This window comes from Triturus cristatus, chromosome 7 (genome assembly GCF_964204655.1).
Source record: "Triturus cristatus chromosome 7, aTriCri1.1, whole genome shotgun sequence".
NCBI lineage: Eukaryota > Metazoa > Chordata > Amphibia > Caudata > Salamandridae > Triturus > Triturus cristatus.
Genome location: NC_140590.1, coordinates 1274970002 through 1274989312, shown reverse-complemented (window position 1 = coordinate 1274989312; position 19311 = coordinate 1274970002). Strand labels below are relative to the sequence as shown.

General features: G+C 44.3%; 1 protein-coding gene across 2 annotated transcripts in view; it reads right to left on the bottom strand.

The window, feature by feature from the left end:
* CDIPT (CDP-diacylglycerol--inositol 3-phosphatidyltransferase) overlaps window positions 1-18901 on the bottom strand; it is a 68084-nt gene extending 49183 nt beyond the window's left edge. For both annotated transcript variants that reach the window (XR_014966781.1, XM_085618803.1), the window contains exon 1: window positions 18768-18901. Coding sequence is in view for 1 of the 2 variants with exons in the window: in XM_085618803.1 (XP_085474929.1) it covers window positions 18768-18810 (43 nt within the window). In the remaining variant the exon portion in view is untranslated. The remainder of the gene's footprint in view (window positions 1-18767) is intronic.
* Between the last annotated feature and the right edge of the window lie 410 nt (window positions 18902-19311).

Here is a 19311-nt window from a genome sequence, read left to right as displayed (position 1 = left end):
TTTTCCTGCCGCAACTCCAACCCTACCTCCTACAACTGTTCAACTCCTTCTCCGACAAGGAGGGGCCGTCGTCCTCTATGGGAATGCCGGAAATAGCCCTCATCCCCAAGCCGGGTAAAAACCTCACCCTGTGCTCCTCCTTCCGTCCTATAGCCCTCTTTAACACAGACCTTAAAATCTACACCAAAATACTGGCAAAGCGCCTTGACCTGCACATGCCCGGCCTTGTAGAGCTGGACCAGGTCGGCTTTATCCGGAATCGCCAGGGAGCAGACAATGTGCGCAGAATTGCCCATCTAGTGGGGAAGGCACAACATTGGAACATACCGGCATGCCTTTTATCGCTTGACGCGGAGAAGGCGTTCGATCGAGTCGACTGGACCTTCCTACGAGCTGGATTAGGCCAGAATATGATAGCTAGGATCATGGCCCCCTATCTCTCCCCGCAGGCTCGGGTGTGAGTCAATGGCCAACTCACAAACCCCGGGAGGGGCTGCCCCCTGTCCCCTCTGTTGTTTGACCTCGTGGTAGAACCTTTGGCTATGATGATCAGGCAGGATACGGAAATACATGGCATCCGCCTTGCAGGACAGCAGAATAAAGTAGCGTTCTTTGCCGATGATCTTATACTCACATCATCTCACCCGCACGTCTCCCTTCTGGTGCTACACTCCTTGCTGCAATCCTTTGAGCTGGCTTCAGGTCTTAAAATCAACCATGGGAAGTCCTGGGCACTGAATCTTACGATCCCTGAGGAGGAGATACCGGCCCTGGAAGCCCTCATCCCCTACCAGTGGGCCACTAGCTCTATTCGATATTTGGGGCTTCAGCTGACCCCCTCGCTTGCCACATGGACCCAAACGAATTGGCGGGAGTGTAGGAGAACCGTCTTGGAAGACCTAAGGGGTTTTTCAGAACACTCCCCAGGGGAGCCTGTGGTGCATAGCAGGGGTTGCTGGACCCCAGTTTGTGCTTTCTTTGTCCTCATTTTTCTAGTTTTCAATCGCACTCAGGAGTTCCTTAGACCACACCCGCTTTACACCACGATGCCGGTCTATAAAGCCGGACGTTCAGCACATCAACGCAGCAGCGGGCGCACCGCTGGTGCACCTAAGGCAAGCCCGTCTGCACCCATCCGTGCTCGGACTGCGCTCAGGGCCAGTCCGTCTGCCAGTTTGACTTTAGCCTTTGAGAACACAGTCTGTTACTCAAAGGACACACTGCTTTGCCTTAATTACCCAGGTAAGTCTTGTACTGGCCCTCGGCTAGACCCAAGGTATGGGGATAATCCTCTGGAATGCCCTATATGCAAGCTCAACCTCGCTAATTTTCCTACTAAGTCACTTTATTCCTACAAACTAAACCAGAAAGACCGTTAATAAATCGAGTGTTAGATACCATGGCAACCTCATTAATGCCAGATCTCAAGTAAAACAAAAAACTCGACTTAATTTGCTGAGTTCATGGAGTCCCAGTCTAGACTTAGCCTTTATTACTGAAACATGGGGCGATGCCGCATCAGATTTAGACTTTATTTCTGCCTTAGACTAGACTGTGTGGTGAAAAGGGATGGCGGTCGTGCCATCATCCTTCGTGATTATTTTAGACCTTCTTTTAAAGTCCTCTCTTCCGCTCAGAGCTGTGAGGCTCTAGCATTTAAGTCTGAACTTAACAGTCGCTACTCCTTTGACGGACTCTTACTCTATCGTCCCCAGGAACTAGAGCCGCATTTAATCCGATTATCGGCAGTATGGTGGAACTCAAAGCCAATTTATCAGACTTTACTTTCCTTGGAGATTTTAATTATCATCTGGAGAACCTGCTAGATCATGACTTGAGCATTTTCATAGATCTCTGGACTAACACAGGTAGTTCAGCGTCCTACACACGCTGCAGGCTAGATCTCTGGACTAACACAGGTAGTTCAGCGTCCTACACACGCTGCAGGCCATCTCCTTGATGGAATCTTCACAGATAATCCACAGCTTAAATGGCTGTCCTCCCTTTTCTCTGACTTGGTCAGACCAAAGTGTGTTATGTTTGAAATAGGGAAGTATCGACTGATCAAATTATCAATCATCCCACCGAACACTATCCGACACACTTGGCGTGATCTTAACATCGAACAGCAAAATTCCTTCCTAGCCCAGACAATACATCCCATGATTGATCAACAGTTTTGTAATAAACTGGCATTATTTTTCCTAGAAAAAGTCAATTCAGTGCATGACTCCATCCTAGTAGCAAGCCAATCTCTTTCCCAGATAAGCAGCTAGGTAACTGCAGACCCTTCTACTGGAACCTGGGTATCGATAGATACCTCAGGTAAGAATTTCATCTTGAAGCAGCAGCAGTTGACTATCACTGCCCATTGGCAAGCCTCCCTCTTAACATGAATGCTAGCACTTTATCCAATTTTTCCGCCTTGACGGTAGATCAGACACTAAAGTTCCTAACACAAGTAAAATCTGGATCTCATCAGTGCCCATGTCACCCTAGAATAATGCATATGGCAGTTGAGGTCATAGCTCCCTATCTCACTGGCATTTTCAATAAATTATTCCCTTCAGGATACTTCCTAAGAGAGTGGAAGATCGCTTCGGTGCTCCCACTTTAAAAAAAACTCAATTTAGATGCCAGCGATCCCAACAACTATAGGTCGATCTAACGTCAGCCATTCCCAGCCACAGTTGTTGAAAAGGCTGTCAATCAGGAATTGACAAACTTTATAGACACTAATCAGATTCTGGACCCTACCCAGTTTGGGGTTTGTAGTGACCATAGCACCGACCTTGCATTAATCACCACCACTGAAGAAATCGGACTGACCATAGATCATGGGGGCAACGCGGCCTTGATCTTATTAGATCTCTTGCCCGCGTTTGACAAGGTCAATCATACTCTTCTCATTGACCATTTTGCCTTGGTTGGAATCAAAGACAAAGCCCTGGATTTGTTTTACAATGTTTTCTAACTGATCGATTTCAAACAGGAACATATGAGACATTTCATCACCATCTTTCTCTTTGCCATGTGGGTGCCTCAGGTGTCCTCTTTGAGCCCCACCACTTTTAACCTATATGTCACCCCGCTAGCAGCTCTGTTTAAATCCTATGGCTTTGCCTTGGTTTCCTATGCCGACGATACCCAGATCGTCGTGTCAGTAGTCGGGAACCTAGATGCTACTGCAGTTAAATTTCATGACTGCATGCTTCAGATAAGCAATTGGACATGGTACAATAATTTTAAATTAACCTCTTCACAAACAGAGGTCCTGCTTTTCGGTAATAATCCCTTTTTCTGGTCTATAATCTGGTGGCATTGAGAACTTGGCACCCTTCCCATCCCAAGTGCTAAGGTGAAAAACTTGGGGATTATCTTTGTTACTGAACTATCCTACAATGGTCAGATAAATCACATAACTTTTTCATGTTTTTACATTCTGAAACTTCTTAGAAAGGTTTTGCCATGCATCCTGTTGACCCTAAAAAAACATTCGTCATGACCCTCATCACCCCCAACTTGGATTAATGTAATGCATTGTTCACCAATATCCAAAAACGCTTTTTGAACAAGCTACAGACGCTTCAAAATACAACAGTACGATTAACGCTGGGCATCCCCTGACCGAAAACTGCGTCCCAAGCTTTGATACAATTGCATTGGCTCCCTATCAGTAAGCGCATTCAGTTCAAGGCCCTCTGCATAGTCTTTAAGTCCTTACACGGCTTTGGCCCAGCCTATCTGGCACAAAGTTTTCAACGATACACTCCTACAAGAACTCTTCCCTCAGTAGAAATGTTATTTTCCCCAAATTTAAAAAAAAAACTACATGTGGCGGGAGGAGTTTTGTAGCCTGCATAGCAAGGTTGTGGAACTCGCTCCCCCGAGAAGTCCAGAGTAAACCAAACCTATTAGAAATTAGGAAAAGTCTAAAAATCTGGTTATTTAACAAGTAGTTCCTATCGTCTTGCTGTCATCATCTACAGTCTCATTGAGTCAGCTTAGCGCCTAGATACCAATGGGTAATAGTCACGCTCTAGAAATGTTATTTTCATTAATGTCCCTGAGCTAAATGGTAGGCTTGCACAAAACAAAAAGAAATCCTTAGAAGCTTGGGGAATCATTATATCTTTGCAAATCCCAGCAGCCTACCCCAGCCTGCTGTCCACTCAAGAGATGCCAAGAGAGGCGCTCATGGATAAAACTGGAAATCATGTGTACTTAGTACCCAGGAACCCAATTAGAAGCATCAACGAGTTATTGCTTCACACCAAAATTAGCAATGCCTACAAAACCAACAAAAACAAACCCATACAGAAAGACCTGGGTCATGTCTGAACTGGGGTGGCGGAGCGAGCTAAAGAATGATGATGGATTAAACCCAGATCAGTTGACTGGGGGTGAGTGCTTGCATTGTTCAACACTTCGTCCATCATCCCCTTTGGTTTTGCCCTGGGTTGGATGTCGGCAGCACTGCACAGCTCTAGTAAGCACTGATGCCTTGTTTATCATTTTAGCAACACAGAGCAATGACCTGGCTGCCTGAGAATATGCTCTTGGGACATCTGCAGATTAAATACAAAATTGAGCGTTCCTGATCTAATTAAGCATCTGAGGTCATTCCATGTAATCTTTCTGCAAGAAACCTGCTCCATCTTGCCATTGCCACTTGACGGGTAATTAGGGTTCTTCAACCCAGCAATAAAGACTAAGGGGCATGGCCGCCACATAGGGGGATTAGCGCAATATATCACAGCATCACTAAAACACAGAGATTGAACAAGTGACAAACCATGATGGTAGCATGCTGACGGTGCAGATTAGAGATGGATTCCTGATCTACATACCATTCTTCTGTAAGTTAACTTGTACAGCCAGTAGATCAAGAAAAGACTTCTCACAAAAACAAATTCACCTCCTTAGAAAAAGTTGACTCGAGCAGCCACAACTTAAAATACTAGTCACCAGGGACTTCAACAAGAACTTGACACCAAACATGGTCCGAGACGATATCCAAAATGAACAGGACAACCTCTGGTGCATATGCACTGAACTAAAAACAAAACAGAGATGCCAAGGGTGAAACTCCTGGTAAAAGCAGTTGAAGCACTCCACTTTGGAGTCTTAAATGGCAGATTTGAAGCTGACCATCCACCAGCATGGACATATCACTTATCTACATCATACTCCAGACTTCACAATGGCCACACTTCCCCTTTTTTACTTTCTAAATTCATTCCTGATCGAAGACAAGGTGGAATGTGACCACTGCTCACAAGTCATTGAACTAATATTAATTTAAAAAAAAGAAGTATGGGAAATTGGTGTGGGAGGAAAGGTGTTGTATAGAACAAGCATTTTGCGAAAAGGCCATTTTCCTCTGCAGAAACTCAAACTCATGGGACTTCTGGAAGCTTGTGTACGGCTCAAATAGAGCACCAAACATAGTAAATTAGCTCAAACATTTCTGAATCCACCTGGGTACACAATCTAACCACCCTCTTCTGCAAGGCAACAGGCAATAAAATGACAGGGAGAAATGACCAATCTCAAGCGAAAGAGGTAAACACAGCCACCGTGGCACCACCTTCAGAAACCATCCCTACCCCAAAGGGCAACACTCACTAGCGGATGATGCCATAGCCTTTGCACGCGACCAAGTATTAAAAGAAATCCAGAGGGGTCGCTCGTAATGGTGCCCTAGGGCCAAATGGTATCCCACAGTCTTTATACAAGTTTAACCCCCTCCCTCTGTCTGGGCTAACAGGATGACTTTATTCTTTAACAGCATTTTGTAACTACAAGCCAACCCTGATTCCGGACTGTGTCATCACTCTGATCTTCAAAGGTGGAGACCGGCAGTGGACAGAAAATTACAGGATGATTGACCTTTTGGATAAACATGGCCAAATACTACGTTGGGTTACTATTAAAAGAGCTGAAGAAATGGGCAGAGGACAAAGAAATTATCCCACAAAACCAAACCGGATTAATTTGTGGCTCAGGGACAACAAACATTCTGACACTGCCCTTGCTATTAAACAAGATAAAACTGATCAACAAACACTTATACCTCTGCTATCTGGACTTTAAGTCAGCATTTGACTGCGTAAGGTGCAACCTGCTCTGGACGAAACAGTCACACTGGCAAATTCCCTCTAGCTTATTAAAAGCAATACAAATACTCTATTCAGTTACATGGGTAAGAATAACAAGCAGTTGCAATGCAATCGGTCTCGCCTTTGGGACCTTACATGTATTTAGCCTTGCAGCAGATTAGCCTGGGTGCTGAAACATTTACTGTTCTTTAACATGGAGGGAAAGTAAGCACCAAACTGTGTGACACGCCAGGTATGGGAACACATGGAGAGAAATATTACCTTGCAGTGATTTAGTGAGAGAATGGAAATGCCTGTGGAACCTCTTTATCCTGAACAGTGAAATAGATTGGAAAAGCCCTGGTCAGTTCTGTACCTGTACATTGATACAGTGGGACGCAAATATTGAAATGCCTGTGGAGCTTTGTATGTTGTGCAGTGATAGAGTGAGATGAGATGAACTAAAACCACCCATGGATATTCTGCAACCTGTGCAGTGATACGTTCTGATGGGGGTGAAATACCCGGAGATGCCCATATATCGTGCAGCAATGCCTTGAGGTGCGGTGGAGGTTTCCCTTTATTATTTGTATTCTTTTCAGCGATACAGTGAGAGAACTGAAATACTCTTTATCCCGTGCAGTGAAACAGTGAGAGTTTGAGAGAATACAAATGCCTGGAGCTGCTCTTTATTTCATGCAGTGATACAGTGTGCTGGAGAGGTTCTGTATTCCATACAGTGGTCAATGAGATGCAAGGATAGACATGCGTTGATAAATGCTTTGCATCCCGTACAGTGAATGCAGTGAGGCGCAAGAACGGACATGCCTTAATACGCTTTGTATCCCGTGAGCAGTGATGTCCTGAGGCTGTGTAGTCCGTGCAGTGAGACTCGAGGATGGACATGCCCCGAGAGGCTCTGTATCCTGCGCAGTGAAACGCAAGAACAGACGTTTTGTATCCCGCGTACTGATGCAGTGATTCCGTCTACTCTGTGCAGACGCAAGGATAGACATGCCTTAAAAGGCTCTGTATCCCATGCTGTGGTGCAGTGAGACTCAATGATAGACATTCCCATGAGGCGCTCTGTATCCTGCGCAGTGAGACGCAATGGTAGAGACCTGCCTTGAAATGCTCTGTATTCATGCAGTGGTGCAATGAGATGCACGGATAGACCTGCCTTGAAATGCTGTGTATACCGGGCAGTGAGACGCAAGAACAGGCATCCCTTGGGGAGCTCTGCATCCCGTGCAGTGATGACACTGAATCCCAAAGTCCCTTGTGATACCCTGCATTCCTCCACAGGTCGCTGCACTGTTTGTTTTCCCGTCCAGTGTGTTTCACTCCCTCCAGAGCTCTAATGAGGATTACTGGGGTGTCATGTGTGATAAACTCCGCACAGTGAGGGGGCAGAGAGAGGGGGGGTGAGAATTATCGCATGGAGGGAGGGCGGGAGACCTAGAAAGAGGGAGGGCTAGAAAGGAATGAGAGAGGGAGACCAGGGGCACGTATATCAGTAACGCAGAGTGTGTGCGCAATTAGAGATGGAGGTTTGGAGATGGAGGTCTCGCGCACTCCAAACGGGAAACGAGAAGGGATGGGGCATTCGCCTGAAGGCATGTCTGGAAACGCGTGGCGCGCTGACCTAGCTAGAGAGCAGTGGAGTGCTGAACCGTACAATGCATTCCACAACATACACAAACACAGGCAATTGTTTAAAAAAAAAAAGTGGAGCAAGCTTATAATAAATCTACTGTGTCTCGCCACCAGTGAGAGATCCAATCCCGCTGGGCGTGGATAAAAAGAGACAGGGTGGCAACAATCAGCGAGTGACATGCCTTTGGTGCAATCATTGCACTGCCTTTGGCATAATTCGTGATGCAAAACGACACGCATGAATCAAAACTTAAGGCCGAGCTGGGACGAGGCTTCTGGAATCGTATCGATTCCAAGAAGGCTAGTAAGACGAGCAGAGCATGCACTGCTTACGTCAGGCCGAAACCTAAAAATAGGTGACAGCTCCACCCTTTCAAGAAAAATCTATAAGCACTAGGGCTTAAAACAAGGCTGCATACTGGCACAATACCTTTTAAACCTAGTTCTTGCTGACATGTCGCTAGGCACAGTAAATTCCCATCTACCTAAACTAGGCCAACAACGCATTTTTCTTTTACAAAGAGACGGTGCACCAAGGGAAAAGTCTTTTCAAGAATTCCAATTGTTGTTCTTTTATTTTCATTCAACTTTCAGAAAAATCAAACTCAGCCAACGCGTTTCGTTCTCTACGAACTTCGTCAGGGCATAGATTGTTTCTAAGGAACGACCACCACAAATTTCAAAAATGGCCGACTTCCAAGTGGTATATTTGTTCATATAAAATTGTATACGACCTCTCCAAATATAGATGCGATCATAAATGTATCACCGGCTAGTTCAAATATTAGTCGGACTCTTAGTTCAGTCTGTATGTATCACAGATAAAAATAAAACAACCTTGTTGTTGTATATTTAGGCCCAATGTACAGGCTCCATTTTTCTTTCGAAACGGGCGCTATCTCGGGTCACCAACGCATTACAAATCTCCTATATGTGGACGACGCCATCCTTCTCAGTCAAACCAAAGGCGGCCTACAGCGCCTTATTAACCAATTATCAAAGTATACAACCAAGAACTTTCTGACAATTAATCAAAAGAAAACTAAGACCTTGGTAGTTAAAAACAGAAAGCAGAATAGATCCTACACGTGCTTACTTGATCAACAGGTGGATCAAGTAACTGAGTATAAATACCAGGGCATCTTATTCGATGATAAGGGAACCTTCCTTTCTCATAAGCAGGAACTACATGGTAAAGGTAGCACCCTACCAGTCATGTTCCAATCTTTAAAGAGGACTGTAGTCGGGTCAAGTCTAGACTCACCGCTAAAGATTGTCGCAGCTAAGCTACACCCAACATTAACATTTGGCAGTGAACCTCTCTGCAGGCGAGACACAGCAACCCTTAAAATAATTACATCACGAATATATAGACAACTTTTCAGTCTACCAGTAAATGCATTACCTGCTCAAATCTGGTTAGCGTTTGAACTGTCAAAACAATTGCCAGAAAAAGGGCTTACCTTAAGACCTGGTATAAACTGAAGTTTGCACTGGACAAAACTTTAATCAAATCCTCGTGGCTATAAATATTAGGAAACAAAGTCGCATTTCTAGGCAATATTTAAAATCTGCCATTGATACCTTCGGTGCACGTTCCCTTTGGGATCTTGATGTTACCTCTGCTGCTTTTAAAAAGGTAACCAATCAATCAAAGAAGAGGCTTTCAGCCTTGGAAGACAAAGCCGAGCTGGCAAAAAGATCACATGGGTGGACAATATTAAACAATTATAAAGTTCTTAAGCATCAGCATTAGTTATCTGCAGTGTGGGCTCCACACTTAAAGGAAAAATTCATAAAGCTCCGTTTTAGTAATCTGCCCACACAGCCCCCCTCTCCACCTTGGCTATGACCCAGCCCTACAGACACATGCCATCTATGTGGGGAAGGCAGGGAAGGCTTGGTTAATTTTTTGTGCATGTGCCAAAAGCGCCTAATGGAAAAGAGGGCCCACCTAAGAGTACTTTTGAAAATAAGGGGCATGCAAACATGCAGACATGCTGTATTTGCCTGCTTCAACTCTTATGATACGTAGTTGAACTGTCGATTTACCAAACTTTCAACTTAGGAGGCTCAAATGCGTAAGGCCTCAGAAAAGCCCCTCATTCATTGACTACCATGTAGTGTTTTAGTGAATCTAGATTTTAAATGATTGTACTCTCTTTTTGATTGCTAAATTATACATCTGTATTAATTTTTGTATTATAATTGAAAAGTGTTTCCTTTTATGCAAGGATTTTAATTAATTATGCATAATAAATGACTTACTCTTCACTTCAGCTGCTGCTACTAATACTTAATACCACTAGGGGCGGTGCTCAAACTCACAGTCCACTCTTATTGTTCTCTCCAACAATGTCTTTTTGCCATGCCCTTCTGTTTTTAGAGAAACTGTTAGTGTCGATACTTGCAGCTGCACATGAAATGCCATCTCTGTCCTCTCCCCGACAAGACTGTTTTAAACCTTGATTCTATGTCAGGATCGGAGGCTCCAACTATGCTTCTCATTTCTTGACTACAAAATGTTCAGCAGCCAATCACAGTAAAGTAAAACAAACTACATTACCCATGTTTCCCTGTACCTCCCATATCACATGCTCCAATAATATGCGAGCCACCCATATAAGTATAGAAGCCACCATTTTGTGTCCTCTTTCTTTGCTGCTTCACAGCCATAAAAGTACTCTTAATTCGATATGTTCATTAACTGTGACATGTGTTATCAGATTAGGTTCATTGTTTGACAAGGCAGTGTGCCTGTTTGTAATTATGTTACTGACGATTGTTGAAAGGTTACGGCGTGACTTCTTATAGTGTGCCAATGTAAATGTCACTTGATGTATTTGTACGCATATTACAGCACGAGCGTAATGATACTTAAATCATCTCCCTTGTGTATGTAACGGCGGTCAGATTTCCGATGCAGAGTAAAGCCTCTTTGGAGTGGGAGAGGGGAGTAGACTGCGCACATCTCAGTGACGAGGGCAGTCCTAGTTCTACTGCCAGTAAAAGCCCCATAATTCCTATGTGCAGAATTCAAACGTGACGCTCACGGAAAGTGTTCGGAGCGCTCGCGGGCATTTCTGCACTTAGCGTGATTCTAGATTCCAGTGTGGTGGCACATATTTTAGGCACTCCTTACGCCCTGACTGCAGAATTTACGCAAGGTTGAACAAATTTACAAAAGCTCTGCCTAGAGTTATTGTTCCAGGCAGCTCCTCCACACTTAATCTGAGGCAGACTCTCTTGCCTGGCAAGGTTTTCCACTTCCCCTTTACTCTCTTGATCCCCTGTGAATCCAATACTTTATCAAGAGAATGACGCAGTGGGAGCCTTACAAGGCGGAGGTAGAATACTACCATGATAATGACCAGCTGGAGATGGATTTAGTGGATGCACTAGACTGTAGCGTGCAACAATCAGTTAATAAGGCCCTTGTACGTGCACTAGGCCCCTTTACCGGGCATTTGTATGATTATGCACACCAACAGGGCGGGCAACCCTTGATCCCTCCAGCCAGCAATGAAGCTATCCCTTCAAAAAAAGGCGAAGCCAAGGTTAAGCCCCAAGTAGACGTACATGCTGATGCTTTGGAGAAGCTGAGGCGTAAGAGACACCCAGCATGGTTATAGCCCCCTCCCCTGGAGAGTCCTCACAATCATGTAGCTCTTCCTTTGCCGATACCCTGGGATCAGATACTTTTATCACACACTGATGACAGCGATGAGGGTGATAAACCACCAGGGCCTAGTAAAACGAAATGAGCCCCTGCCAATACCCCTTGGGTACTCCAATTCGAGCCCACAGAAATCATTCACCCCCGAGCTTCAAATTGTGCCCCTCCCCTCCAGACTTTGCAGAGTCTGTTCAATCCCACCGCTGACGGAGTTTTGATAAGGAGGTCCATGCTCACCTTCACAATGAGTGCCCACGCCCAGACCTTGTGGGTAAGGTCGCAATTACGCCAGATATAGACCCTACCATGGTTACATTTATGAAAAAAATGCAAAGAACCCTAAGAAGGGCCTTGAGAGGTCATGGCGTAATTGTCAAGACAAGCTCTTTGACATGGCAGGACCTTTGATGAAGATTCTTGAGTTGGCATACTAGGCCAAAGAGTCCAATTCTTTGGTGAATACGGATGATCTGGTTGGCTGGGGGAAGAGAGCCATTTGCCTGCTAGGCAACATCAACTGCGCCACATACACGGAATGCCGGAGATCTATCCTCATGAGGATAGACCCAAAGCTTAATGATTTAGCCACCTTGGTAGCAGGCCCAGTGGCCGATAGTCTTTTGTTCGGGGTCCTTTGCTAAGGAACTTTCCAGATTTTGCTCCACCTACTCAAGAATTGAAAAGGCCCAGATATCACTGAAAAAGAGTGTTCCGAAGAGGCCTTTTTGTCAGGGCACTATGGAGGGTGAGTGTCAGGACCATTCAGCTTCTTCAGAGTTTGACATTTTTAATCAACTCACAGAAGTCTGCCCTGTCTCCGGCTCAACAAATGGAATTTGTGAGATTCCATATAGATTTGGTCTGAACACAATTGAGCCGTGCGCTCCAAAATATTTGTAATATCAAGAGCGAATTGAGTTCTGCGTTGGCCAGACCAACTGTATCATTGCCGTTGATCGCCAGAATTGTGGGCCTTGTGGCTTCCTCGATCCAAGCCATTTTTCTGGGTCCCCTCCATTACAGAGCCCTTCAGAGATTAAGAAAAAGCCAAACGCAATTGGGAAGAAGGCTTTTGGTTAGATCTTAAGGCCGCTAGTTTGGCTAAAGATGGGAATACCTTTTGGAAGTTATTTAGAAAATCCAAAGACCATGATTCTGACATTATCCCTAATAATATCACAGACCATGCCTGGTTTGAACACTTTAAAAAGCTCTATTCTGGGCCAGTCTCTCATAACATAAGCGTACACGTTGGTTTCTCTATCATCATCTCTTGCCTTACAACCTTTTTCCCTGTTTGAGGAATCTGAAATCTTGCTTGCAATTAAGAAAATGGTCTCTGGAAAGGCACCCGGGCCGGATGGCCTGCCAGGTGACCTGTTTCAGGCAGACCCTCAAAATTGGGCTAGGTTTTTTGCTCTTCTACTTAATGCCCTTCTTAGAGGATCCCCTGTCCCCAAATCATGGAAAGGGGCAGAGGTGATCCCAATTTTTAAAAAGGGCTCTAGGGAAGACCCTGCCAACTACCGGCCAATCAGCCTTATTGATGCTGGTCAGAAGGTGATTGGCAGGGTCTTGTTAGAAAGAATTCTGTCATGGACTATCGACAATGACGTCCTGTCAGATTATCAGGCAGGCTTTAGGGCAAATGTGGGAACAATAGATCAGGTATTTCGGCTCCTTCTCCTGTACTGGAAGGTGGTCGCGATTGGCAAGGGCAGTCTTTATTTGGCCTTTATAGATCTGAAGACTGCCTTTGACCTAATTCCTCGCGACCGCCTCTGGTCGGTGCTGAAGGAGCTGGGAATTCCGCTACCCATCTTAAATCTCTTGATTCGCCTTCACGAGGGCAATTTTGCCCAGGTGAGATGGTGTCGTCAGGGCCAAAAAACTACTAAAATCCAGGTTACTAGAGGAGTGCGCCAAGGCTGTGTTTTGGCTCCTACTTTATTCTCCTTATTTGTGAATGGAGTAGTAAGTTTTTTACGGGAGCTTCCTGCTGATGCCCCGGCCCTGGCGGGCGATAAGATCCCAGCCCTACTCTTTGCCGACGACACCCTCCTAATTTCTAAAACACCAGCGGGGCTGCAAAAGCTTCTCGATAGGTTCAATCTTTTTTGTAACATGAGAGGCTTATCCATAAATACATCAAAAACTAAGCTTCTCTCGTTCAACCCCTCTAGATCTTCTAAAACCAATTTTTATCTGGAGGGAGCGCCTCTTGAGTTCGTAAAAACCTTTGATTACCTTGGTATCAGGATTTCCGACAAACTTAGTTGGAGACCCCACATTGACAAAATGCTTCTTAACCACAAGAGAGTTACGGGGGCAATTGGGAAAGAACTTCGCTCATCTCAGAGCAGGCCCGTTGCCCCCGCACTAGTGGTCTATGCTGCGAAAGCTGTAAGCTCGGCACTGTATGGGGCCGAACTGTGGGGCTACGATAATGTTAATGAAATCTCTATGTCGGAAAACAAATTCCTTAGGGATCTGGTCTCGCTCCCAATGGGCACTCCACTAAAGCCCCTTATGAGAGACATGGGTAGGCGCTCAGTTAGGGACCTTGCCAGACTTCGTCCCTTGCTTTATTGGACTCGCCTATGGCGTACCCCCGAGCTCTCCAAATATGTTGAGGGTCTTAGGGAGGTGATGAGCTCGCCCGGGTCCCTTAGGATCACTTGGTTGCGTAAAATTAAAAAGTCCTTTTTTGCATTGGGCTTAAGAAAAGTCTGGGAGTCTGGAATGCATTTGAGCAAGGCTGATCTAAAGAAGGCATATCGGACGTGGATTGATAACCAAGAGAACACCGCTGTGAATGTTGGCAGATTAACTGAGGCTTTTCATTTGCATAAACCAGTGACAAGGCTGGAGTCTTCCCTCGATGTTATCCAGAAGCCCAGAGACAGGAGACTGTATATTCAGTTTAGATTCGGTACACTGCCCACCCGTGAGTGTACAAATAAATGGAAACCCCCTTACCAAACGATTGCAAGTTGTCCATGTTGTAAAGCGAAGGTGGAAACTGTAGCGCACCTATTGTTCGAGTGCCCTGTCTACAAAAATCCCAGGGCAAGATGGCTGAGTCCCGTCTGTAGACACTTGGGCACCGCGAACCATCGTGTAGCGCTGAGGATTCTTCAATCGGACACTAGTGTCTTGCTTGTATGTGGGGTGGCAAAATTCCTTGCCTGGTCCTGGTTGATTAGATTGAAGCTTTTAGGTCCCCTGTTGTGATATATTTCTTTTTGCCTCCTTATAACATGATATTATGCCTCTTCTCCTTTTTCATTTTTTTTTTTCTTTGCTTTGGGGAAATAATTCCTTTTTCGTGTCAAATGTAATTTAATCTATTTTTAACCTTGTGATTGCATCCAAAATGATTTTAGATGTTATGTATTAGATCGAGTGGGATTGGAAAAGGGATGTAGTAATGCACTTTTATCTAGTCTGTTTATTGATTTTTGTATTACTCTCCCGCCCCTATTGAATCTTGTTCTGATTTTTATTGTGTCTTTTATGTTTGTATGTATGCTTTTATGATATAATTTTATCGAAATAAAGCTTTTGATGATGATTAAAAATTCAACATTTGAGGAAGAGCCTCTTTTATGTGGAAAAAGTCCCCCTTTTGGGTGAAGCCAGGATGGAGATAATATGGTGGCTGGAACACATGTAATCCTGCAATGCCCTAGCCATTTTCGGCACCTCCCCAGAAATCATGATAGAATCGGAATCCAGCCGTTGGTGTTGGGTGGGGGGGGTGCAGTGGGATGCAGTGTCGACTGGGGGTTGGTGGTCAGAGTCAGAGCAGAGTCTCCATTCCAATTGCCTGGAACTCCAGGCAGGCACTTTCGCCATCAGGAGTCTCTCTCCTATAAAGACAGATGGTTGTGGATTGCTGAGGATGGACAACATCTCAGCGGTCCAATACTTCAAAAAGCTAGGGGAGATGAAATCCTATCGACTAGCACAGATTGCCAAGGATTTATGGCACTTCAGCCTTGATCATCGCATTTTCCTCACAACAAAATATCTCTCAGATAAGAAAAACACGATAGCCCACTGGAACTCCCACCATTTAGGGGATTTCTGCGACTGGAAACTGAATCATTTGGTGTACCAACAACTGGATCAACCTTGATTCCCGATAGCTTAAACTCTAGCGATTGATCCTCCAGTTCGGCTCCCACTTCGACCGGATCTCCTCTTGGATCCAGAGGGATGTCCTCATCGGTTTGTCCTATCAGGTCAACTCAAGTTGATGGCTTGGATGGTTTCAGGGAAAGATAGTATACCCCAAGCATTTCCCAACAAGCTGCAGCTTTTATCAGACAGGCCTGGGAAAGTAGCACCCACAAACTCTATTCCTAAACTTGAAGGAGATGGTGTTCTTAGTGCAACGCACTGGGTGTTGATCCCATGGGGGCAGAGTGTTGTATGAAAATAAATTTTCTTTCAGAATTGGCATCTCCTGGTTTAGCATACAGGACAGTGAATAACTTCAGGTCTGCGATTTCCGCAGGGCATCTTCCAATAGAAGGTGAAGCAGTAGGTGAGCATCCTTTAGTCTACAAATTAATGAGTGGTTTATTTGTAAGCTCAACCGTCCAAGACCAAGGTATGTGTCCATTTGGGGTGTGAATGTTGTCCTTAAATTCTTAGGGCAATGGCCAGCAAACAGGTATTTGGCCCGCAAACAGCTTTCGGCCAAGCTTACGATGTTATTATGCCTGTGTTACATTCACTATTACTCGCCAGACCAAATCTAATTCCAGGTTGGTAACTTACCCTAGAATTCCAGATAATGATCAGTTATGTGTGGTTCAATGTTTAAAAGATTATGAGGTGTCTACTTGTGATGTGAGACAGTAAGCTGGAGAGCAACTACTCATTGGATTACAAAAGCCTATCAGACTGGTGTCTTTGGCTATATTAGCCAGGTGGATGAGATGATTGCTGGCAGAAGAAGGTATTGACATATCTGCCTTTGGTGCTCATTCCACCAGAGGAGCCATGGCATCCAAGTCGTATGCTTTGGGTTCTCGCACAGAGGACATTATGGAGAGCTGCAGACTGGTCTTCAGAGTCTACATTTAAGAAATATTACTATAAACCTATTGTAGATGTGGCGTCTGTGGTGGTAACGCAGCGTTGAACTAGCATTATCGGAGCCTCCGATTCTGAGATAGAATGACATATTTTTATAGCTTAAGCGTCAAGATTTTCAATTCTATTAAGGACACAGAAGCGGGGATTATTCCACCCATTGGATGCTTTTTCTGTAGTGCATTGGAACAATTTTGAAAAATGTCCCAACAATGTGTGGATGTAAAATTGTGCTGTTTCTTCTTCTCCCACCCGATAATTGTTGGCAATATTATGTAGTACAGCTTTCTGGTGCCAGACTTTATGTTGGTTACTTTCTATTTCAGGAAATGACCAGAAGAACAGTTGAGATGTTCTCCCTGATCTGGTGGACTACATTTCCCTTAGAGGATTTGTGTATGACTTGTTGCTTTGCTTCATTTTTGTAGGCCCAATTCGGAGTTCTGTCTTGGGCCCTGGTTGGTTGTCAGACATCCCTGTTGGATCACCTGGAAGCTTTGAGTCCATGTTTGGACTGATTGGAACTTTGGTGACTATTACCCTGTCTCCTGCTTGGAATAGTCTGTACTTATGGTTTATCTCACAAAGAAAGAGGACACAAAATGGAGGCTTCCATACTTATATGGGTGGCTTGCATATTATTGGAGCATGTGACATGGAAGGTACAAGGAAACATGAGTAATGTCGTTTTGTTTTAATTTACTGTGATTGGCAGCTGAAAATGTAGAAGTAAAGAAAGGAGAAGCATAATCCTCGCATCTGTGTCCTTAATAGAATTGAACCATTTCTATGCATAAGCTAGAATAAAAAGCCATTATCTACAAGAAGAAAAAAAAAGACATCAAACCCCACTTTCATAAGGCTGCTGTGTGCCTCGATCCCATTAACCATTCCCGGCTATTTAGCCAAGAGCATATTGCATTCTGGGATTTGTTGTTGTAGTTGTGTTTTGTACAATCTTTATCACCAGTTAAAATGTTGAACGATTGTTTTTCAACAATTTAAGTTTAAAAAATAATCTGTGATCCACAATTGGGTACATCAACTTGAAGAACCCGCTGACTAGGTCTGAAGCGAAAATCAAGGCACTGATTATTACAGGGGAAACATTGAGTTTTAGGAGTAAAAATAAAGAAAACAACGGTTTGGGACTTTTATAAACTGCTAAACTTCATGTTGATTCTTTGGTTTTCCAGGTACTGAGAAGTTACCGTAACTTTTTAGCTGTGTTATTTAAGCAGTCGTGCTACCCCTGCTACTTACTACCTGCCAACCTCCTCTAAAATGTTTAAATACTAGGTGCCGAGTGAGCCCAACCTTAGTGTTACACTTGTTCAACATGTTGAGAGGTGTCCCTGCCTATGGTCTCACTCATCAAAACAAATTGCAAGCATATTTTTGAAATGTTCCACTTGAAACCTCCTCCAAAACCCTTTTAACGGAGTAGACTTGCAGTGTACGAAATACTTACTTGCTCACTCACACCTCTGGCCTTATTGAGAAGCGGCGCAAAGGGGAAAATGTGTATACTGATTTCTAGACCTGCGTAAGGGGAATACTCACTTAGTTATTGCGCGTGAAGTCACACAGCCAGCTAAAAGATGGTAAGTAAAACGAGACACAAAATAAACACAATGTCGAGCAAAAAACTGTCTTTCTCCAATTATTCCCGAAAATTGAGAATCCCGTGTAAAAACCAGACAGAAAAAACCTGCATAACAGGTTTAATCCCGATTTAACCAAAGTAGAAATTGGGTGCCTGAGATTTGCCTACTGAAAATATGAAAACTTCATGTCCACCGCACAATCAGACGGCCTCGACTGGGGCTGACTATACGTTACTGAAGTAAAGAGAAGCTAAGTATTGAAGGGCTTCGCATGCAAATTAACTTAATTGCTTTCGGTGGCATTACAGATCGGGCTTGGTGGGAAACGTTTATGGCATCAAGGGGAAACATTTTTAATGGGTTTAGGAGGATACTGCCTATTCTCTGAGAGACGTTACAAATGGACACATAAAGGATATTACTGGTGTCAAGGGAGGGCAACACTGCAGGGCTGATGAGGACGAATGATAGGTTCAAGTGGTCATTATTTGTGGGTTCGCGGTCACGGTGACATTACCGTTGGGCTCTTGGGAACCTTACAGAAGAACATAAGAATACTGGTGCTGAGCGTACACTTTTTTTAAAACCCAAACAAACTAATAGGTACAGATAACTTCTCACCTATCAAATTTGGCACAAAGAGGAAGATGTTTTCCTCCTCCATGGTGGCAGATGTTACAAACGGCTATCCCTTTAAGAGAACACCCTTTGACGACACAGGAAGAATGACGTCTAAATGGAGCGTACCAATTCAGACACTAACCAGAGAGGGGATTTATTTTATAACTCCTTGTCGCATGTACGTGTAGTAGATTTTTAACGGTAAATTAATGGCGACATCTACTGGTAGACAAGTGTCAGGTGACAACAGGGCGAGCCGCGGCGCGGTTTTACCGCAGAGAACGAGTACAGCGCTAACTCCCCGTCAAGAGAATATAGTTAAGTGTGTGCTTCGGCTGTACGTCAGAAGTCACCTTGGACGGAAACAGCAGCAGGCGGCTGAACGACGTATGTCGCCATCTTGGAATGTCAGCCTTCGTTCTTTAGTGTAGTTCTGTGAGACTATATGCAGCTCTCTTGTATTGTTACTGTTTTATTGGACTCAATTTACCTAATAATTCTAATTAGCTGATTAGAGTTCGTTCAGGTCTTTAGATTATATAGC